This window comes from Nomascus leucogenys, chromosome 22a, assembly GCF_006542625.1.
Source record: "Nomascus leucogenys isolate Asia chromosome 22a, Asia_NLE_v1, whole genome shotgun sequence".
NCBI classification, from domain to species: domain Eukaryota; kingdom Metazoa; phylum Chordata; class Mammalia; order Primates; family Hylobatidae; genus Nomascus; species Nomascus leucogenys.
The window spans coordinates 43,973,156-43,998,206 of NC_044402.1; the positions used below are offsets into that span (position 1 = coordinate 43,973,156).

At 37.8% G+C, this 25,051-nt stretch overlaps 1 protein-coding gene across 1 annotated transcript in view; it reads right to left on the reverse strand.

Moving 5' to 3' along the window:
- The window catches only part of LOC100605972 (contactin-associated protein-like 3), a 268,405-nt gene that overhangs the window by 101,760 nt on the left and 141,594 nt on the right, over positions 1-25,051 (reverse strand). Inside the window, 5 exon segments of the mRNA XM_004087052.3 lie at positions 269-530; positions 4,845-4,988; positions 6,205-6,389; positions 7,054-7,257; positions 24,392-24,539. Of these exon segments, the coding sequence (XP_004087100.2) occupies positions 269-530; positions 4,845-4,988; positions 6,205-6,389; positions 7,054-7,257; positions 24,392-24,539 (943 nt within the window).

Consider the following 25,051-nt stretch of genomic DNA (forward strand, 5'->3'; position numbering starts at 1 on the left):
TGTTTGTCAGGAAATGGAGCTCAAGGGTATTCCTTGTATATGGGAAGGTATGTCTGCAGAAATATGCATTTCATATTTCTCATATATAGTCATTTTGGTCAAAAGAACACTTTAGTGATGGCTCTGTGTGCCACACAGAACAGTCTAAAAGGAAACAGCAATCTGTTCCTCTAGTGGGGGCATGGAGCATCTCACTGCCTCACTCACCCACTAATTACCAAATGATTTCCATGTGGATATGTCAGGTTTATGGGAATACAACTGTTACCTGCTGTGACATTCCTTGGTGACTGTCCCAGCTGGAAGAGACTCAGTTTGAGCTTGCCATCCTTAAGAAAGAGGACGAAACTCCCTGAACCACGTCGAAGTTCACCAAAAAGCAAATGTCCTGCTCTGTTCCACGTTCGAAATTGAAAGGTGACAGACACTTCGTTCTCCCCAGAGTTGCCTGGCAGAGCCAGGTAACTCCTGGAGCTCAGAAAAGTCACAGGGACAGTCTGTGGCTGTGGACATGAGAAGGACACATTTCCCTATAAATAAAACAAAAGAGCACATTGAGCAGCCTTACAGGTGGTGCTTCTATCTAATTAAAGCCAGATTTTACAAAGACGTACAAGGCTTTTTATCAATCCAGGGTTAGTCTGCCTGGTAAAGCTGAAATCTATGACATTTATCTTCTCTTCCAACCTAAGTATTATTACAATTGGGCAGACATCCATGTGGCTTTCTGTGTGTGTGTGTGAGAAATTCTCCATTTCTTTACTTCTCAGCATTAGTAAAAGATCTCAGTATAATTTTAGTTCAACAGGAGTTTAATCTATGCCAGCTATTTTCCAGGCCCTGTGCTAGCCCTGAGGATACGGCAAATAACAGGACATTTTCATACTCAGTCCTTCTGAGCAACATTTGGTCTTCTCTACACAATCCTCAAAATCTCCTTTGAACCGGCTTACTATTTTACTGGTTCCCTCATTAATTAATGAATTGACTAAATCTTTGACACATGCTTATTTGATATTTGTATGGGTCATATTTTTAGCTTTGAAAAGTTATATCTGACAGCCTTTCAAATGGTTTTCAGATCTAATAGTTATATACAATGTTTGCATATAGTATTTTTTGCATGAAAACATTGATGTTTTTATATAGTCAATTATGTCTATTTGTATTTTACAGCTTCTGAGATTCCAATCTTTGTTAAGAAAGTTTCTACTGCCCTAGGTCCTACATAGAATCTCATAGATTTTCTTTAAGATTATTGTTTCTCATCCTCCTTAATTTACATATTCTTTGTGTGTATAAGATAGTGATCATGCTTATTTTCTGCCTTATGGACACTTGTTTGTTCCAGCAGAATTTCAGAAATAATTCATCCCTATTCCACTGAATTGAGCCACATTCCTTGTTACTAACTTTGCACATAAACTGGGATCTTTCTGAGATCTTGACTTTGTTGTACTGACTTCTCTGTTCCTATCCACTACCATACTGATTCTAGTATAGAAGCTTTTAGTATGCTTTAATATCTGGTAAGTCAACATCTTACTAGGTTTTTAAATGTTTTTTTTTTTGTTTGTTTTGCTTTGTTTGGCTGGTGAAAGGAATAAGCAATTCTTGGGCATTATTCACACATAGGAATTTCAGTTCCAGAGAAAAACCCCAGATATTCTGATTTTACTTGGAATTTCCATGGATTTATTTCTATTAATATACTATATATGATTTTAGAAAAAGAATGTTACTGGAGCAAGACAGATAATCTAGGACAGTGGCTCTCAAACCTAGCTAACAGCTGAGTCACCAGAAGGGCTCTTAAAATCCAGATGCAGACCAATTAAAATCCCAATCTCTGGAGGTAGATCCAGGTAATGGTATCTTTTGAATCCCCTCTGATGACTCCCAGATAAAGCCAAGTTTAAGAACCACACTGATCCAGTGGTAAAACAACTTTCAAAACTGAATCATATTTTTAAAAAATTCTGTCCCAACATACTTTAGAAATGGATATAATTCAGTTATCATTTTATAATAATCTTTAATACACATTCTAACTATATACATCAATCAGAACGTTTCTTCTTGACTATTTTTGTAATTCTGCTGAATGGGAAATAGTTTTCATTACAAGAAAACATTTGCAGAAGAAAATTTAAAAAAGAAAACATTTGCTATAACGAACTAAATACCAAAAGCTTTCAAGTAATTGGAGCTGATCCATAGTACACATGTAATCCCTGGACTATTACATAATTTTTATCTTTTTATCAGCTGTATATTTCTTGATCTCATCATTTAGATGGTAGCTGCCTGCTGCAACACAGAAGCAGGGCTTCTTGCCACAGAGGAGTGCTTGTTAGTTGACTGAATGCATTCTGGCAACTGATTTTGCCAACAAAATATATTTTTAAATGTTTTCCTTTTATATATTGGAACAGCTACTTTCCTGTTTTTATACAGAACACATAAAATTGTAGTAATTCTCAAAATGGAATTCCCATAATTAACATTATATATCCATATGCACAATTTGGAATGAACTGTCTTTTTGTTTTCGTGTGAAACTTACACATTTTAATAACCTCATTCAATGTAATTAGTAAATAGTTTTCTTGAGGATGATATCCAGAACCCAGAGATACCAGCTTAATTGTGGTTCTCCTTACTGGCTATGCTCAATTAATATTTCCATTAGTGAACCCATCAGTAATTCAGAATAACATGAAATGTGTATGAAAACCTGTGTCTATTGTCCTCAAATAGTCTTGTCTCCTTGTGTCATAAGGCCCAACTCACTCTTACTCACTTTAATGACTCACTTTGGAAATAGCCCCATAGAAGTTAGGGTGAGGAGGAGGGATTCTTCTGATTACCAAGGGCTGGCAGATAAAAGGTAGCTTAATGTTCAGAATTTGTTAGGTTAGGCTTCTTGACACGATGCCCATTGGCCAAACCCATCTTTGTATTTGTATCTGTGTAACGCATCTCCAACAAAGCCAACTTCAATAACCAGGTCTTTTTTCTTTTTCCTGTTGAGCAGTACTTAAATGTCAGTTTCTCCATGGACAGAAACTTTAGGCAGAGGGCTGTTCCATTTATCTCCTTCCTCTTTTCATTTCTTTTTCATCTTGTCAAAGGAAGCTGCGCTCTGTGGAGCCTTGTTATCACTCTTCCCTTTGGTGTTTCCTTTTTCATGTATCTTGATGGTATTTTTCACTTTTATGATCTCAGCAGGGTGCTGTTCATAGTAAAACTTAGACTTCAAACCCATCTTTTTTTTTTTTCTTTTTTTCTCCTTTACCTTCTTGGAAAGTTCATGGGCTTCACAGCTGTTTTCCCCTATTTCTCATGCTAACCTAAGTGATGTATTCATTGTGTGGCCTGGTGACACACAGTCAGAGATGTTTTCAGGTTTTGGTCCTGCAACCCATAAGCCAACTCCTCCAGCACATAACAGGAAAGAAAACATGTTTACAACAATACGAATAAATATTCTCATGATGTGCTGCTGAGATACATGACAACTAAACATGAGCTTTCCCTTTAACCCCAACTTAGATATTTCAAACTTTAAACATTGAAAGAAATTTATTAACTGGTTTGGAAGTATTTCCAGTTGATTAGGGAATAGATCATTAGGGATTGCCATTGCAAAATAATTGGTCACCTGTGGATAACAACACCAAAAACACGAGACATATGAATTCTGATTTCCATGTAAAAATAGAAAGTTATTTTATTTCATATAAAAATGAAACAACTATGTCCCACGAGGCATATTTACTTTATAGCTTTTTATGCATAATAAAAATTACTATATTAGGCTGGGTAAGGTGGCTCATGCCTGTAATCCCAGCATTTTGGGAGGCCAAGGTGAGTGTATCGTCTGAGGTCAGGAGTTTGAGACCAGCCTGGCCAATGTGGCAAAACCCTGTCTCTACTAAAAAAAATTAGCTGGGTGTGGTGGCACACACCTGTAGTCCCAGCTACTCAGGAGGCTGAGGCAGGAGAATGGCTTGAACCCGGAGGCAGAGGTTGCAGTGAGCCAAGATTGTACCACTGCATTCCAGCCTAGGTGACAGAGCAAGACTACATCTCAAAAAAAAAAAAAAGTACGCCTGTGGTCCTAGCACTTTGGGAGGCCAAGGTGGGAGGATCACGAGGTTGGGAGATTGAGACCATCCTGGCTAACATGGTGAAACCCCATCTCTACTAAAAATACAAAAAATTAGCTGGGCATGGTGGTGGGCACCTGTAGTCCCAGGTACTCGGGAGGCTGAGGCGGGAGAATGGCGTGAACCCAGGAGGCAGAGCTTGCAGTAAGCCAAGATCGTGCCACTGCACTCCAGTCTGGGCAACAGAGCAAGATTCCACCTCAAAAAAAAAAAAAAAAAATTGGCCAGGCCCGGTGGCTCACACCTGTAATCCCAGCACTTTGGGAGGCCAAGGCAGGCAGATCACCTGAGGTCGGGAATTCGAGACTAGCCTGGCCAACACGGCGAAACCCCGTCTGTACTAAAAGTATAAAAATTAGCTGGGCATGGTGGCAGGTGCCTGTAATCCCAGCTACTCAGGAGGCTGAGGCAGGAGGATTGCTTGAACCTGGGAGGCGGAGGCTGCAGTGAGCTGAGATTGCACCGCTGCACTCCAACCTCGGAGACAAGAGGAAGACTCTGTCTCAAAAAAAAAATAAATAAATAAAACTAAATTACTATATTACATGGGCAGCTGTTAAAGTAAGAGCTGATTCTTAAAATATTATATGAAATGGAGACTTCACATAAATAATTTTTAAATGCAAAAAATAAAATGTCCTTTTTTCTTTCCTTCCCATTAGGCTTCCTTACCATCATGAGGATCTGTGGTTTGTGTTTCTTGGCTGATTCAGTAACATCCACTCCATTATAATAAAGATTTTCTAAACACCCATGAAAGCTTTTATGTGTGAATGCCAGTGCTCTTCCAGGTGTCAGAATTCCCCCAAAGCTGATCTTAGAAAGAAAAATGACATAAATAACATTGTTTAGTGATTTCCTGATTACATGTTCAAAGCATTTATAATTAATAGGTCTAGTACTAATTGTCACAAATCCATTCCCATTATCTTATATTTGCATGCTTGCTTATTCCAAATGAAGTGTTCTATCATAATGGCAGCTGTTAATACCTTTATTTCTGGCACCAGACAGTTTTGAACAAACTTAAAAGGAAGAAATCAACACACATTTTCTACCATGTTGAAAATTTTTCAGCCATGTAGTAAATTTTAGCTTTGTGGGTCATATGATCTCTTTTGCAACACTCCACTCTGACACGAAGTACCAATGTGGCCATGGATAATACATAAAGAAAGAGAATATGTTCCAATAAAACCTTCTCTTTTCAACAAAAACAGCCTTTTTATTTTTTAATTAAAAAATGTCCAAACTTGGCCTGATGCCCATAGTTTGCCAACCTCTGCATTAGATATTATCTTTTGCTATTACATGGTTAAATTAAAGTAATAAACCTGAATAATCTGGTATAGGACTAGGATCTTCAGTTTAATATTATATGCCAAAGCCACTTATGCCAGTAAATATCAGTTTTTCTGGTTTATTCTGATCCTTCATACACTTTAAGGTGTCCTGTGAAGGACTGGAAGAATAGATGCTATTTAACAGTGTAGCTTAGATACATATGGGCAATGGGTTGCAAAAAGCATTAATGAGTTAAAAAATATCAGGAAATTATTTATATGTGAGCATCTGACTTTCTTGTTATTTAATAAATCTATTGGTGTATATCTTGTTAACTTTTCAAAGTGATCATAAATAATGCTATGTTGGTTAGGATTGCACCAAGACAAGAAAAAAAATCCCCCAGGAATCTGCATAGTCAAACAACAAGTGTAATATACCAGATGAAATTTCAAATGAAATATGTTCAAATGAGTACATTTAATAACAATGCTTGCTACCTTGATATTTCTGCATTTGTGGATTTCCTAAACCTAACACTGACTGTTTACTTCTTTTCAAGGTGGAAAAGATGATCTATTATAATAAACTAATCTATTAGAAGGCATAAACAGTTTCACAGTACCAGGACACACATACCTATTACTATTAGTCAACTTAGTTATGAATTACTATAAAATGGCATTTCTCTATGCAGTCAGCTTATTTTTCAGGTTATATTTAATTTAAACTGTATATCTATAATAACCTCAAAATTAAGATCCAAGTAACTGGATTCTCCCTTTGCTTGGAAATGATGAGTGTGTTTGTCCACGGTGAAGTTGACCTGCGTGTCGAGGAGCTCGATGAGGACTGAATGCCAGTGCTGGTCGTCCAGCAGGCTGCCCAGGGTGAGGGTCACAGGAGCGACAGTGGTAGGCAGCTTAGCATTGTCTTAAAGGAGAAGGAAAAAAACAGTTATTTCTGTTCAAAATCATGACTTCCCTTTTTTAGTTGAGCATCACAGTTTGCATCCAACTTTCCATCTTAGAGTTGTTTTCTCACTTTCTCCCTATCTTGAACACAAAATCCTTACACTGTTTTTATGTTTTTTTAAGTTCAATTCTACACTTTGTTGAAATTTTTCTTAGTAGTTTATTTTTTCTATTACTCATGACATTTGTATTTACATTGCAAATATTTTCTTTCTTAGAACCTCATTATCAGCATTATCTCATAATCTTATAATGATCTATTCTTGTCTTTATGATATGGATAATCAGATATTACATATATACTATACACACATATGGTGATCTTCTTGCACAGTTTGTCAAAATATATGCTGTTTACAGAAATCGTACTTAGGATATGTATGTATTGTATGCATCCATTAGTAATGCTCTTAAATTTTCATTTACATTTATTCATTGCAGTTCTACTTTGCACTTACTGTCCCAGAGTAACTATCACTTGTGTATTTTTTATTTCTTAAAGGTGTTCTGGTTTAGATGATGAATTATATGGTCATTTTATCTAACTGTGAAAAGACTAAGTACCAACAAATGTAAACAGATTTTTTTTAACTACTGGTATAAAAGTTCAAGTATTTTTTTACCTGAATTAAGAAAAAAGACAAGCTTTCCTTTAATTAATTCCAGAGTAATGTGATTTCCATGTTGTCCTTCTCTGTGAAGTAGAATTCCATTGCTCTGCATGGCTTTAAATTTCAAAGAAATAACGTCTCTTATTGGTTTTAAAGGTTTTTTATCAAGTCTGTACAGCAGAGCACTTTGTCCATCAAAATAAACCACCTCAGATTCTAGGAAAGACGATATTAAAAAGCAATTCTAAATATAAATATGCCATACAGTAGCACATTGAAAATGTGTGCATCAATATGCCACACCACACACACACAGACACACATTGCATTTCTAATCCATTCATTGAAGGAAATAACTGACAATAATGTATTTTCTGTTGGCATCATGAGTTGATATACGTAATACCCACTGTTAGATTTTTCTAACATTTTCTCAAACTTCATCATCTAGAAATGCTTTTATTAATCTACTTCCAATGGCTCTTATCTTTAGAGCAGCCCATTTCTTCTCATTCTGTTTGATTAAAAACAATCAGGAAAGAAGTTGTATTTCACTACATAAATTCTTTATTTTAAGGTCATTCTTATATTAAATATCAGTGTCACTCAATTTAAATACCTTTATTCATTCCCAGTAGCTTTGGCTTCTCTTGATTCTTACACATGTACCTACTTTACTAAAGATTTTGTCAGTAAAGATACAGAAACACATATCATAGTTATTAAATACTGCTTTAGACATGTAATAAATGTATTTTAAATGAGCTGACATGTAATATTTTTCTCAACCCTTGGCTAATGGTACTGCTAATGGACACTGCAATGTGTCAACTTGGCTAGGCCATGGTAAATAGCTTTTGGTCAAACACTAGTCTTGATGTTGCAGTGCAGGTATTTTTTAGAGGTAATCAATATTAAATCAGTAAACACTGAGTAAAGCAGGTTAAACTCTATAATGTGGGTGGGCCTCATCCAATCAGTTGAAGGCTGTAAGAGAAAGAAAGAAAACTGAAGTTCTCTAGGAAAGAAGGAATTTTGCCTCCAGACAACCTCTGGACTCCAGCTGCAATATCACCTCTTACCTAGGACTTGCCAGTCCTTACAATCAGGTAAGCCAATTCCTTAAAACTCTCTCTCTCCACACACACACACACACACACACACACACACACACACACACACAAGCACACACACATCCTATTGGTTCTGTTTCTCTGGAGAGCCCTGACTGACAAAGGCACAGAGGTTTTATTTTCTTGGATGCTTTGTTGAGAGAGCATGGCCTTAACACCTCTGTTCTGGTTCTTCCTGCTGTAGCTTGTCAGAACTCCAATGCTGCCACACTCTCTCAGCACTCTGTCAGGGTCTTATGAATTCACTATAAATGTCACATATGTTCAGCTCATCAAAAAACAAGTTGTTTTATTTTATCAGTAATATAAAATAATATTTGATAATATTCATCAAAATCACATGAAGAAATATTACCCAGAAAATCTCTCTCTTCTTTTTAAAAGTAAAAAGAAAAATAAGCAATTGTCCTTTGAAAAATATATTTATTTAATAAATGAAGATGCATGAAAACCTAGTGAAATATGTAACTATTTGAAGCTGACTAGCTGATGTCATTCAAGCCAATAAGATGGCATTAATTGTTTAATTATATTTAATTTCACAAAAATATTACTAGTACTTTTTGCATAGCTATCCATTTCATTCACATTATCTGAAATATATATAATAAACTGTACTTCAAAATTGTCCATTTTATGTATCATTTTAAAATTTGCAAGTTTGATTTTCTCACATTGGGTTAATGTACTTACAAGGAATTAATGTATGAAGTGCATGATGAATACACACATTCTGAGTAAAATATGCATAAACTAAACAATTATTCCTTATTACATAACTTATTATATGTTCATGATAAAAACAAAACTCTCTGTCAAATGTAAATGAAGACATCTAAGATTATTATTCCATGGCCATGAACTAAGGGAAACTTGAAAAAGATTGACTACAGACTTTCCCATTTTTAGCACTGCCCTAATAATTATAATCAAGTCTTTATTTGTTGCTTAAAGAAAATGCTAATATTTGAGCTATTTTTTTTTTAGTTGACTAACAAAAAAAGTTTTCTTCCTGAAAAGGTCTTTTCTGGATTATTGCAACCTATACATTTCTTCTAAGGCATGTGAAGTACATTTCCTGGACTGTTTCCCTCAGGCAAATAGTAAACAACTTATCAAGTAAAAGAGACATAAAGCAATGACTTTGAAACTCTTCTGTCCTTTAGCTAATACCTTGATTTTTTCTTCATTGTAATTGCTAGTGCTTGTATCTAGAAATTTAACAATACTTATAGCTCATTATGCATATTTTAAAATAAAAACAGAGTAATGAATTGCAAATTCAAACTTTCTACAAAGCATAAAACACTATGATTTATGAAGTCAATACATAAAAATATGAAACAAAAAATGATGTTTGGGATGGCTCGCCAAGATCAGCGCTGGAGAGGGACAACTCCCACATAGTACCTCTTGAATAAGATCCTCCCACTGGAGAAGCAAAATTTCCAGTCTTGGTGCTTAGAAGTAATGCTAAAAGGCAAACTCTCTTCCCACTTGTCCACAAAAGTCATACTTTTAGCATTTTAAAACACTTGCAAGAGCAAAGAAAAGTTCTCCCAGCTGGTCAGGTGCAGTGGATCATGCCTGTAATCCCAGCCCTTTGGGAGGCTGAGGTGGACAGATCAGTTGAGCCCAAGAGTTGGAGACCAACCTGGGCAGCATGGCAAGACTGGTCACATTTGCCTATAGTCCCAGCTACTTGGAAGGGTGAGGTGGGAGAATCGCTTGAGCTCAGGGGGTGGAGGATGCAGTGAGCAGTGATTGTGCCACTGCACCCCAGCCTGGGCAACATAGCAAGACCCCATCTCAAGAAAAAAACAGTTCTCCTACCTAGCCATAATCAATACAAATATTCCCCTACAATATATATTTGAATAATACATTAACATAAAATAATTCCAGTAACACATTTAATACAATCTTCTATCAGAAATCTGTTGGAAAAAATCCCTTGTATGAAATTCAATTATATAAATAGGAAATGTAGTGGGATACTGGAAAATTAATGTCACTTATTTTTGTTTACAATAAAATCCAACGTTTCTCAAAGTTTTCAGAATAAAAGCCTTGCTATCCAAAATAAAGAAAACTTAGCTCGTGGTTTAAAGTAGGAAGTGCTTTTCTAATTTTATATGAATTTAGTGTATAATTATTAGCTTTATTAATTAAGATTATAGTTTTGATTGCTGTATCTCAATCAGCATTAGCAATGTGGACCCCTGACACATTAGTCCGTCACCATTAGATCAGGAGCTACATTTTCTAGTACACTAGAGTATATACTGCATGGGCTTGAATCCTGGTTCCATCCTGGATAAGTTACATAGCCTCTCTGTGCCTCAGTTTCCTCATATGTGAAGTGAGAACACATACACTCCTCTCTCACAAGGTTGTTGTGAGGGTTAAATGAGTTAGTATTTGTACTTTTACAACAGTGCTTGGCACATGGGGTGCTCTCAGTGGACGTCTGCTTCATTATTATTGTCAGGGCACTGCACAGAAAAAGAGGTGGAAATGAGTTTAAAATAGCACATAGGGGATATATAGGAAAGTAGACAGCTTAAAATGATAGCTGATTTAATTTTTGAAGGACCTAGGACATCAGTTTCCACCAGGAAAAAGAGATTTACAACCATTCATCCACACTTACACAGCTCCTTCTCTGCCAGCCAGCTTGTTCCTGGGCTGACTCACTTCAATCACTGGTGACCTAAATCTTACTCAGAAGTATTAATCTATCTATCTCATTTTCTTGTGTTAGAGGACGAGAGTTTTAAAATGATACTTGAAGATTATTGGTGAAATTATAAAGTCTTCGTCACACTTCCTCAAAGAATACTGGAAGAGCTAAGGACAGATGTGTTCACAAACTTCCCAAATATGAATTCTTGTAAATAAAGAACTTTGTCATACAAGGAAGAACTGTGGCAGATGTAATTTTGCTAAAATGTGTTATGTCCTCATTCATACAGCTGATATTCACTGAAAGCCTTCCATATGCTAGGTGAAAGATAAAAATGCAGAAGGCAATGAATTACTTTTAAGGAGCCCACAGTACAGAAAAGAGGTCACATAATCCTGAAATATGATTGTTTCTGCACATTCACAGTGATGCTTCTGTAAACAAGCATCTGGTCCAGAATGACTTCTAAGAAAGGATAAGGAAGGAGTCTACCTGCTTTAGACTCCTGCAAAGTATGACATCTCTGAAAAGCTAAGATGTAAGTAATTTTGAGTTGCTATTTCCCTTATTTCCTTACACCATATTTTACCTTCACATTTTACTTTTATCAGAAACAGAGACTCACTCTGTTGCCCATGCTGTAGTGCAGTGGTACCTTCATAGCTCAATGCAGCCTTGAACTCCTGGGCTCGAGTGATCCTCCAGCCTTAGCCTCCCAAGTAGCTGGGATTACAGGCATGCACTACAATGCCTGGCTAATTTTTTAATTTTTTTCTAGAGATGGGGGTCTCACTATGATGCCAAGGCTGGTCTTGAATTCCTGGGCTAAAGCAATCTGCCTGCCTCAGCTTCACAAAGCGCTGGGATTACAGACATGTGCCACCCCGCCTGGCCTACTTTCACATTTTTTGCACCCAGAACTCTGGCTTCTCATTAATACTTTTCTGCTTCTCACTGTCATTGTAAGCACAGGCATGTCTCATCCCCATCCTACCTTGCACCACCTTTTCAGGGGAAACATCAACATTGAGGAGAGGAAAACATTGCTTGAAAACAGCAAGATTCTATAGGGTGCAAACACTGATGTCTTACAAAAGAAAACAAAAAACGCGATTCCACAGAAATTTTCTTAAGGTGTTCTATCAACCACCCTCACTCAGATCGACTAGGAGTGATCACTTGGAGACTTTAGAACGTGAGCCTCAACCAGACCAGGAATCAGGATTTCTGTGGTTGAGACCCAGGGGTTTGCATACTTAATAAGCTAACTAGGCAGTTGTGATGTACCTGAAGGCTTCAGGATGATTTATCAGGGATAATGGGCAAATTACAGAGGTTTACTCTCTAAATAAATTGAATATTAATTCCAATATGGGGTCAGGCACAGTGGCTTACACTGTAATCCCAGCACTTTAGGAGGCAAAGGCAGGCAGATCATTTGAGGTCAGGAGTTCAAGATCAGCCTGGGCAACATGGTAAAATTTCTACTAAAAATACAAAAAAATCAGCTGGGTATAGTGGTGCATGCCTGTGATCTCAGCTACTTAGGAGGCTGAGGTGGGAGAATAGTTTGAACCCAGGAGGCAGAGGTTGCAGTGAGCCCAGATTGCTCCACTGCGCTCCAGCCTGGGCAACAGAGGGAGACTCCCTCTCAAAAAAACAACAAAAACCCCACGATTCCAACATGGAAACATGAATATCATCTTCATAGAGTTATAATTTATATTCAATAAATTTGAGGTTACAGTTCAATGAGTTTTTTTTTCTTTTTTTTTTTTTTTGAGACGGAGTCTTGCTCTGTTGCCCGGGCTGGAGTGCAGTGGCGCAATCTCGGCTCACTGCAAGCTCTGCCTCCTAGGTTCATGCCATTCTCCTGCCTCAGCCTCTCCGAGTAGCTGGGATTACAGGCGCCCGCCACCACGCCCGGCTAATTTTTTGTATTTTTAGTAGAGACGGGGTTTCACCGTGGTCTCGATCTCCTGACCTCGTGATTCGCCTGCCTCGGCCTCCCAAAGTGCTGGGATTACAAGCGTGAGCCACTGTGCCCGGCCTAGTTCAATGAGTTTTAACAAATATATATACCTACGTTATTGCCAAAAAATCAAGGTATAGGCAATTTCGTATCAACTCACTAATTGCCATTTGTGTCAAACCCCCAACACTGTCACCCAGACCCAGACCCAGGAAACCAATGATCTACATTCTGTAACTACAGATTAGTTTTGTCAGTTCCAAAATTTCATAAAATTGTATCATGTGTACGTATTCTTTTGTGTCTGTGTTCCTTTGCTAAGTGTAATGTTTTTGAGATACACGCATGCTGTCATATATATCACCAGTCTGTTCTTTCTTATTGCTTGGGGTATTCAACTGTTTGACAACTTGTTTATCCATTTACCTGCTGATAGACATTTGAAATGTTTCCAGGTTTAAACTTTTATAAATAAAGCTGCTAGGAACATTCACACATACATCTTTATGTTGACATATGCATTCATTTCTGCCAGGTAAATACATGGGAGTGGAATTGCTGAGTTACATATTAAGTGTATATTCAGCTTAGAAGAATGCCAAATTGTTCCAAAGTGATAGTATCATTTTCACATTTCCCATCAGCAATGTATGAGAATTCCATATCTTTGCCAAACACTTGGTGTTTTCACCCTTTGTAATTTTAGCCATTCTGCTAGGTGTATAGTGGTTTCTCATTGTGATTTTATTTCTCTAACGACTAGTGGCAATTCATTTTAATATAATAATAAGTTAGAACAGATGTATTGGGATTCTGTAGATCAATTTGGGGAGGATGATAAGAATACTGAATCCTGCAATCGATGAATACACAAAGCTTTCCTAGGAAATATTTGCCTTTATTCACTCACATACATTCTTTCCTTCTGGGCATAATAAGAGGAACTTAGCGAAAACAGGCCTTGGTTCTACATTCTCAGTAAAGGCCTTGATCTCTCTCTTTAATTTTCATGCATGATCTTTCCTCTCTATTCCCTTTCTTTCCTCTCTCTTTTCTCCTTCTCCCATTTCCTGGTAAAGATAAATAGTTGATTGCACAGAGTCTGGAATCCTCTCTGAGTAGGTTCACATTCCAATTCTTCAACTTACTTATTTCTGATGGACATGGATTTACTTTTTCATCTTATTTTGAGTTTCTATTTATTTTACTTTTCTATTAAAAATTTTTCTTTCTCTTCATGTGTTTTTTGGCTGCATAAATGTCTTCTTTTGAGAAGTGCCTGTTCATGTCCTTTGCCCACTTTTTGATGGGGTTGTTTGTTTTTTTCTTGTAAATTTGTTTGAGTTCATTGTAGATTCTGGATATTAGCCCTTTGTCAGATGAGTAGATTGCAAAAATTTTCTCCCATTCTGTAGGTTGCCTGTTCACTCTGATAGTAGTTTCTTTTGCTGTGCAGAAGCTCTTTACTTTAATTAGATCCCATTTGTCAATTTTGGCTTTCGTTGCCATTGCTTTTGGTGTTTTAGACATGAAGTCCTTGCCCACGCCTATGTCCTGAATGGTATTGCCTAGGTTTTCTTGGAGGATTTTAATGGTTTTAGGTCTAACATGTAAGTCTTTAATCCATCTTGAATTAATTTTTGTATAAGGTGTAAGGAAGGGATCCAGTTTCAGCTTTCTACATATGGCTAGCCAGTTTTCCCAGCACCATTTGTTAAATAGGGAATCCTTTCCCCATTTCTTGTTTTTGTCAGGTTTGTCAAAGATCAGATAGTTGTAGATATGCGGCATCATTTCTGAGGGCTCTGTTCTGTTCCATTGATCTATGTCTCTGTTGTGGTACCAGTACCATGCTGTTTTGGTTACTGTAGCCTTGTAGTATAGTTTAAAGTCAGGTAGCGTGATGCCTCCAGCTTTGTTCTTTTGGCTTAGGATTGACTTGGCGATGCGGGCTCTTTTTTGGTTCCATATGAACTTTAAAGTAGTTTTTTCCAATTCTGTGAAGAAAGTCATTGGTAGCTTGATGGGGATGGCATTGAATCTATAAATTACCTTGGGCAGTATGGCCATTTTCACGATATTGATTCTTCCAACCCATGAGCATGGAATGTTCTTCCATTTGTTTGTATCCTCTTTTATTTCATTGAGCAGTGGTTTGTAGTTCTCCTTGAAGAGGTCCTTCACATCCCTTGTAAGTTGGATTCCTAGGTATTTTATTCTCTTTGAAGCAATTGTGAATGGGAGTTCACTCATGATTTGGCTCTCTGTTTGTCTGTGATTGGTGTACAAGAATGCTTGTGATTTTTGTACATTGATTTTGTATCCTGAGACTTTGCTGAAGTTGCTAATCAGCTTAAGGAGATTTTGGGCTGAGACAATGGGGTTTTCTAGATATACAATCATGTCATCTGCAAACAGGGATAATTTGACTTCCTCTTTTCCTAATTGAATACCCTTTATTTCCTTCTCCTGCCTGATTGCTCTGGCCAGAACTTCCAGCACTATGTTGAATAGGAGCGGTGAGAGAGGGCATCCCATGAAGAAATGCTCATCATCACTGGCCATCAGAGAAATGCAAATCAAAACCACAGTGAGATACCATCTCACACCAGTTAGAATGGCCATCATTAAAAAATCAGGAAACAACAGGTGCTGGAGAGGTTGTGGAGAAATAGGAACACTTTTACACTGTTGGTGGGACTGTAAACTAGTTCAACCATTGTGGAAGTCAGTGTGGCGATTCCTCAGGGATCTAGAACTAGAAATACCATTTGACCCAGCCATCCCATTACTGGGTATATACCCAAAGGACTATAAATCATGCTGCTATAAAGACACATGCACACATATGTTTATTGCGGCACTATTCACAATAGCAAAGAGTTGGAACCAACCCAAATGTCCAACAATGACAGACTGGATTAAGAAAATGTGGCACATATACACCATGGAATACTATGCAGCCATAAAAAATGATGACTTAATGTCCTTTGTAGGGACATGGATGAAACTGGAAAACATCATTCTCAGTAAACTATCGCAAGGACAAAAAAACAAACACTGCATGTTCTCACTCATAGGTGGGAATTGAACAATGAGAACACATGGACACAGGAAGGGGAACATCACACTCCGGGGACTGTTGTGGGGTTGGGGGAGGGGGGAGGGACAGCATTAGGAGATATACCTAATGCTAAATGACGAGTTAATGGGTGCAGGAAATCAACATGGCACATGGATACATATGTAACAAACCTGCACATTGTGCACATGTACCCTAAAACCTAAAGTATAATAATAATTAAAAAAAAAAAAGAAAAAAAAATTTTCTTTTTTTTGAGATAGGGTCTCACTCTGCCACTCAGGCTGGAGTGCAGTGGCATGCTCTTGGCTCACTGCAGCCTTGACCTCACTGGGATCAAGCTATCCTCACACCTCAGCCTACTGAGTAGCTGGGACTACAGGCACACACCACCATGTCCAGATAATTTTTATATTTTTTGTAGAGATGGAGTTTTGCTGTGTTGCCCAGGCTGGGCAATCAAGCAATCTGCCTGCCTTGGCCTCCTAAAGTCCTGGGATTACAGGCATGGGCTGCTGTGACCAGCTTTATTTATTTTAAAAAAATATTTGTTGAAATTTAATTAGCACTTCATTGTTTTACAGAAAAATAATTTTCCAAAATATTAAGTAGATTGTATTATAAACACCTTAGTATATGAAAAAATTATATACACTTTGTTTTCTTCAATACATTTCCCATGGCATTAAAAGAAATGCAGTTATATTTTCAGTTATGACAAGCAAACATTCAGAAGACTATACATCCTACCAAGGACAAGTAGAAAATGTGTATCAAGTAAAGTTTAAATAATCTTCTTGAAAGTTGTAAAGATCTACTAGGACTGCCAGGACTCAAAAATGTAAAGATCTTATAAGACAAGCTCAGAACACTCTTTCTGCTTTTACCCTTGAAGCACTGGTCAACTCCCAAGGAGCAATGGGCAAGAGACAAGGTGGCCAAGCAGAAAGTGACAGGACAGCTATGAGGCTGGGTCACGAAGCAGGGGTCGCTGTAGACTCATCATAATTCGGAGTCAGATGGCAGAATTCAGAGATTTTCAAAGAAACATTTTGGTAAAAGCCCTCAAATCTCAGTTGGGACTAGTGAAGTGTTGTACTCCAGATATAAGACACCAACTAGGCCTCATGGGGACTGAGGCGCTGCACTGAGTCAGCTAAATGCTTATTTGAATTAAGATCTGTGCCTAATCTAGAAGCTATCAGAGGCTGTGGTGGGAATTCACTGGGGGATCACTTTGTCTTCTCTAGCCTCCACAAATTTCTGTCCAACATGTCCAGAATTCAGCCAAAATTATCAGACATCAAAACAGAAACGCAAACCAGACAATGGAAAAGATCAAGAGACAACCCAGATATTGAAGTTAATGAAAAATCTTTAAAATAATAATAAAAATCTTTAAAATAATCTTTAATATTTCCAAGAAGATAGCAAGATAAGGAATTTCACTAGGATACATGAATAGAAATTCCAAAACTGAAAACTGCAATAACTAAAATTAATAGCTCATTTGCATATTCAACAACAGATTGGTCAGAGCAGAAGATCTGATTAGTCGTAAAGAAGATAAAGCAGTATAAAATGTCTAGACTGCAGCATAAATAGAAAGGACAAAGGAGAGGGAGAGAGAGAGGATGGGGGAGGGAGAAAGAGAGAAAGACAGAAAACAAGATACAAACATCTCAGACAGATGTAATTGGAGTCTCAGAAACGAGGAAAGGAAATGCGAGACAGAGGCAATATTTTGAAGAAATAACAGTGAAGAATTACCCAATCTAATCAATTCACAGAAAAAGGAAATTTAGTGAAATCCAAAGAGGACAAATTCAATGAAAACTAAAATAGCCACATCAAGGCAAAACTGCTGAAAATCAAAGACAAAGAATAAATTCTCAAAAGTGACCAGAAGAAAAACACACATTTCCCTTATAGGATAAAAATCAATTACCTATTGATTTCTTAATAAACATCATGAAAACAATAGAATGCCATCTTTAAAAGGCCAAAAGAAAATAACTACAGACTGTATTCTCCAGCAAGCTGAAACAGCCTTCAGAAGTTCATATAAAATAAAGACAATTTTCAAGCAAACAAAAGCTATATGACAATTTATTACCAGTAGAACTGGGCTAAGACAAATATTAAAAGGAGTCTTTCTAGCTGAAAGAATTTGATTCAAAAAGAGCATGAAAATTCAGAGAAGGTAAATATGTGAGTAAATTCAAGTGAATACTGATTGCAAAAAAAATTATATTAAATTTTGTGATTAAAAATATATGTACACATATACACATGTATGTATGAAACTAAAATGTGTCAACATAGCACACATGGTGGGAGGAGTTTAACTAACATAAGTTGTACTTAATCCTAGTATTGTTTGGAAAGTGATAAAAGTAGTAGTTCAAGTACCTAGGAGAACAAAATTAGAACAGCAAACAATAGTGGAAAAACTGGAAAAATTAAACTTGATTAACCCGAAAGAAGAGGAGAGAAAAAGGAGTATAAAACAAGTGAACCAAATATAAAACAGACAGTGGCATGTCAGCTACAATTTCACATATGTCAGTAATTATATTTAATATAAGTGGACTAAGTATACCAACTAAAACTCAATGATTTCCAGATTCGGTCTAAATAATAAAGAAAGAGTCCTTACATATGAAGACAAAAAGTTTGAAAGTAAAGAATGGAAAAAGATATTCCATGAAAACACTAAACAAAAGAAATCTGGTATAGCTATACAGTACTATCATCAGAGAATGCAGACTTACAGGCAGGAGGCATTATTAGAAATAAACAAGGATATTTCATAATTACAAAAAGTCAATTTTAAGGAAGATAAAAAATTCCCAATCTATATGCATTTAATGAAACAGCTTCAAAATATGTAAAGCATGTATCTCTTTTCATTTTACTGGAATTCATAGTTCAGGCATGCTTATTAATGGTAGACACAAAGGAGGACAGCAGATACACTGTAGTTGACTCTGCCTACCGTTAGCCAAAGGAAGTCACTGGCCGGCAGGGAAGCATACGCCACTCACAGGCGCTGGCAAGGGACAGGTGCAGAACTGGTGCCAGTGATGCAAACTAGCACAGCGTGTATATGTAAAAGTGATAGAATGATTAAAGGAACTTTACAGAGGTAGGTAGTTCTAACTTCATTAGAACACCAATGAAGAAATACAAACTTGGACCATCTCAGGAGTTATGAAAATTTCCCATGTCTCAAATTCTAATCAAGGACAGGTAAGATTTTGGAAGGGAGAAAATAAAATTTGCTTCTTTGTCCAGTCACTATTTGTTTTGTTTTACTGGAAACCTCCACTTGCCATCTGTTGTTCCTGTAGAAAACAGTACGGCACTCAGTTAATCCAGATGAAGCTGCTAATATTCAACTGTTATTTGATCTACAAAACTGGCAAATACATGGTTCACCAATTATAAGTGAAGTGAGAATGATGAATAAGAAAAGGACTGATTGGCAATAGCATAGCTATGTAAGACAGAGTCTGAATGACATATAAAACTATCTGAAGACTAAGTTATAAGAAAATGTAACAGAAAATGCATGAATAAAGAATTACCTGTGAGTAATAAAAAATGATTTTCACTTGGGACATTATAAATCTTCATGAAAAGAACATTTTAAAATTCTGTTAATTATCTGGGCTGTGCTCCAAGTATTAAAATTTTAAAAAAGAATCCACCACTCCCAGACACCCTCCCCCACCAAATTTTCCACCATTAAGGGACAAAAAAAGTGGCGAACCAAGCTCTTCTTGGTTATTTATGAAGTCAACCTTGAATACTAACCTTTTTCTTTTTTCTTCATGAATTATTGCCCGTGACTTACAAAGGAATAGAAGCCCAATCTCAGTTTAACAGAAACATGAATCAGACAAAAGCCATGTTTGAGTGTTATCTAATGAAAATACTAAAACACTAGCATGGAGTGGAATGTAAGCCCTTAAAATCTGCACTAGTGGATTGGGAATTAAAGAGATGGAAAGGATACTAACCACTTGAGAAAACAACAGGAAGATGACCGTTCTATTTTTTGCATTAACATCAAAGAAAGTGGAGGAATTTAAAGAACTCTGAAATCGACGATAATTAAAGCTGGCAAGATAAAAAGGAGGAAGGCACAGAATCAAAAACTAAATGTTTATATACAATACAATGCAGCTTGATGCCGTCTCTCTGAAAGTAGAAAAGAAGCTGCTGCCATCAATCAATATAGCAATATATCAAAACAAGTATCAATATAATGATCCTTTATAAAACCTCGGCAGTTATTACCCATCAAGAACATGGAATTGGTAGTCAGAGGACTGGAGTCCTCTCCCTGTCTCTGGTGATTATTTGTAGCTCCTGCACTGCCGGCCCTTGGTGTGGCTTCTCAGATTGCTCACTTGGAATATCTAGGTGTTAATAACTGCCTTTCTACTACATAAAGATGCATCAAATATCAGATGGAAGAATGGAAACATAACTGTAAAATCTTATATTTGCTATTTTTACTAGTTATTACAATTTTTAATACTACAATTAATAACAATATAATCTCCAAGATACCTGCCTTACCTGGATGGCTAGTATAAGAGAGAAATAAATATCTGGAATTTGGATTCATTATTCAGATTTTATTATCATGTCAGCCTTTTTTTCTGAATTGCTTCATTCATTCATTCATTCACTCAATGCAAAGCTGTGGTGCACTTAGTATGTTCCTGGCTCTGTATTAGGTGCTGATGTTACAGCAGTGAATGTACCTTACCCTAGTGTAGCCTGAAGTCTAATGAGAAAAAAGGAAATTAGGCCTCTAATAAGACAGATACAGATACATTATAAAAAGTGACTATAGGCCGGGTGCGGTGGCTCACGCTTGTAATCCCAGCACTTTGGGAGGCCGAGGCGGGCGAATCACGAGGTCAGGAGATTGAGACCACGGTGAAACCCTGTCTCTACTAAAAATACAAAAAAAAAAAAAAAAAATTAGCCGGGCGTGGTGGCGGGCGCCTGTAGTCCCAGCTACTCGGAGAGGCTGAGGCAGGAGAATGGCGTGAACCCGGGAGGCGGAGCTTGCAGTGAGCCGAGATTGCACCACTGCACTCCAGCCTGGGCGACAGAGCGAGACTCCGTCTCAAAAAAAAAAAAAAAAAAAAAAGTGACTATAGCACATGAAGTCGTACTATAGGCTTCCTGGGAACTTATAATGAGGAACCAAATGTAGAGTGAGAGCCTAGGAAGCGTCATTTAAACTAAGATCCAAAGGAGGAAGAGTAAATAGCCAGTTGAGAACATGAGGAAGGAGCATTTCAAGCAGGGAAGACTACAGGCATAAAGGCTTTGAGTCAGTAAAAAGCTGGATACAATTGACAGTGGACGGGTAGCAGGTGACGGCAGCAAGAGGTGGCACTGGAGAGTTATTTAGGGACAAGCTCCTTCCGGCCTTGCTGGGAGTCTGATGTTATTTTAGGAACAATGGAAAGCCACTGATGGTATTAAACAGGGACGTAATTGTATCAGTTCTGCATTTTTAAAAGGTAACTTGAGTTGCAGTGTGGAGCATATAATGTAGTCAGCTATGAACAGAGACAGAATGACCTAAACTTGGAAGGCAATTTCCATAATCTGTGGGACACCAAGTTTACATTAAGTCACTAGTAGAGCTGGAGAGAGCTGAAATCATGCAAGGTGTAATTTGGAGGGAAGAATACAGAATTTCGTGACTCACTGGACATGGATGGCAAGGGAGATGGATGCGTCAAGGACTCATAGGGTTCTGGCCTAAGATTCGGGGAGTTCCCCTTTGTTCTTGGACAGGCAGTGGAGCATAGGGAATTTATTTTTCTGTCTAAGGCCTCTGGGACAGAATCCTAGTGTCTTGGGTGTGGCTTAAAGCATGTTTGAACAATCGAGTTTGAAGAATTGAATGTGCGTGTTTTTCCAGGAATCATCCTGATTATTGCATGGACTAAAAACTGGAAAGGTCAAGACCAGAGACAAATAGCTGATTTAGGAGGCTGGTGCTCATTTAGGCTAAGCTGGAGGGAGAGAAAGAAATTCAAAACATTTAGGAGATGGAATCAGGTTTCAGTCAATAGGTGGCTGTTGGTATCATTTTATAAGATGGAAGACAAAGGAAAATGATAAGATAGACAACTGAGTTTTAAGTGTTCACAGGGCCAGTGAAGAGAGGTTGGTATCAGAGGCTGGAAATCCTCAGAGTAGGTTGCGGATACGTATTTGGAAGTTATCAGCCAGTGTGTAAATGCTACTGAAAACTCGTGGAAGTGGATAAAAGGCTCAGAGAGAGCTTAGGAGCAGGATAAAAGACCTAGAACCAATCTGTGGATAATGTCAGCCTTTAAGGAGTGGCAAGAAGAGTAGCATGCAAAGGTGCATGGAAAACCAGGAGAACACAGCTGTCAAGAAGGGCCCGAGGCCATCTGTGCTCATGGCTTTATTCTGCAGTTGAGCAGCAAGTCTGGGAGAACCTACAACCTATCCCCAGGCTAGAAGTGGAAATAGAGATAAATGCATAGAGTAAGCCAGGAGTCTGTGAACACACACACAAGTTTAAAGGAATAATGAATCTATTATTGTAAATGAAGTGTAGAAAAGCTAGTAACACTAGGGCTGGGCAGTCCCAGCTACTCAGGAGGCTGAGGTGGAGGATCGATGGAGCCCAGGGGTGCGCTATGATGATGAGGTGTCTGAACAAATTTTAGCATCAAATGGTGATCTCTCTGAGCGGAGGACCACCAGGTTGCTTAAGGAAGAGTGAACGTTCTAGAAAACAAGCAGGGCAGTGGAAACACAAAGGAAAATACTGAAACTACCATTATTAACAAAAGTCATAAAGGATTATATTACTGTCAACAACAAAACTAAAATCACCATACTTGAACAATTATTCTTCTAAGGAAAAAAAAGACAATGTAGATGTCCACTTGTTCTAAAGAATTACTTTTAGCTAGTTAGCAGTGGTCACATATTATCTGTCTGCATGTTTGGGTTTTTTTAATAGGAGTCCCTTACGGCCAACAGCATGTGTTTACAGAAGTTAACGGTGACAGCAGATTGTATGGTAGCTGCACCACCCACCAGCCCTTCCTGGAATCAGGCACGGGGCTTTGATCTTCCTGGTAGCAACCTCCAGCCCAAGGAACTGGAGTAATATCTCTTCATGAAGGAACATCAAGCTAATGGCAAATCGCCATCAAAGAGCATGTTCCACTTTGAAGTCAGTAAACCTGAAGTTGTTTCAGAGTAATGAGAGGAGAAGGTAATTTCACAGCATCAAAGAGAGATTCTAAATATCAGACATCTTAGCCATTGAAACAGAGAGCACAGTTATAGGTCCCAGAAAACACAGGGATGGAAGGAGATAAACAATAAGAGGAAGAAAAAAAACTGTTGGTAAAGCAACATCATTATATTTAGCCCCATAGAAATGTAAACACTAAAAAACAGAGGCAGAGGTGGGAAATGAACTGGGTTGTACAGGGGTTAAGTAATAAAATGGAAATAATAGTATCTGAGACATTAAATGCTGCATGAATGACAGACGTTGTTATCATGCTTTAGAAAATCAATATTCTGCAGGGCTAAAGCTGTGAGTAGGTAGAGAATGGGAGTGACTGTGTGTAAATAGTGTGATATGAACATCCGGCCAGACCCAAATGGAAGCCACTTGAGACATTTCCATCCAGGCTGCTCTTTGACTTGTTCTCCAGTTTTATACAGGAGTATTTTTAAATTTTATTCCATTTTGACAATAATTTAAAACATTTTTATGATAATGTAAAGAAAGAATACAAGTATGTTCTAGATCATCAAGTGGCAACTGTGTCACTGAGGACCACCAAATAATTTCACGGCCGGCTTTTTGTTTATGTTATATTCATGTCGGCCCCATCCTTTCCACTTTTATAACAAGGAATAGGTGAGAAAAGAAGCTGACTAAACACAGGTTCCCACCAAGTGAAGATCAAGTGAAGCGACAGCACGGTGTGCAAAAGAGGACGTTTGCAGAGAAAAACACAGAGAACCAAGAGATTGTGAGAAAGCATGCCCTGCCCCCAGTACCACTCCTGTTTTCCCAGACAACATGTCATCTCAGCTTCAGAAAAAATAGCATCATCTGTTGTTAGTTTGAATTGTATTCGTTTCATTAGATGCCTACCATATTGCAAGTACTTTGCTAAACTCTGGGAATCTAAAGACAGATAAGTTTCAGTTCAGGTCCACCTCGAAATTCAACTATAAAAGACAGTAACTGAAGTCCACATTGTCATGGGGAGACACTAGAGTGTTTCCATAAAAACCAGTTCTGCTTGCCCAGCTATTTAAAAAGACAGAAAAAGTCAAGTTCAACATTTCATGCCGACATTGGCTTTTACAGTTTGGCTGTGACAGGATCTCCTGCTGACCTTGATTTCACACAGGGAATAAAGGCCACTTACTATATGCACATCCATACACTTCGATCCGCATCCCAATCCTGCCCCTGGGGTTCCAGGCTAAAGGGAGAAAGCGCAGGAACCTGGCTTCAAAGGGAGGCTGGAGTCTGTAGTGCACCACACTGTCTGCATTTGTGTTTCCTGGAAAACCCTGGGAGAAAACAGAGAAAGGGATCAATGTATCTGCGGGACGCACCATCTTCATGTCATCACCTCTCATGGCAATGAGCAATGTATGCTCGCTTTGCTAATATGCAAAAAGCTGCTGTTTTAAAGGAAACACTGCTAATGGTTAACAAGGATGTGACAACCTCTCCAGTCCCTGAATTTGACACCATTGTCTACGTTTTCTTTATTTACAAGGTAGTTTAAGTTTCATCCACATCATTAAAATGACTATAAACATGGCGACCTCTATGAAGTTCACTTTTCTAAAATGCTATCCCACAGATTCTTCCCTCATCAAGTGGTAAAGATGCTCACAAAAAGCCACATCACATGGCAGGGCAATCAAGCACCATGGTAACATGCAAAGGATCTGCAGTGAGCATCCTGGAATCTGCAATTAGAGAGTTGAAGGGACCTGGACATGATTCCAGCCCCATACCCTTAATTTATAATGAGAAACTACAGTCTAGGAAGAAGAAAGGACTCTCTGGAGGT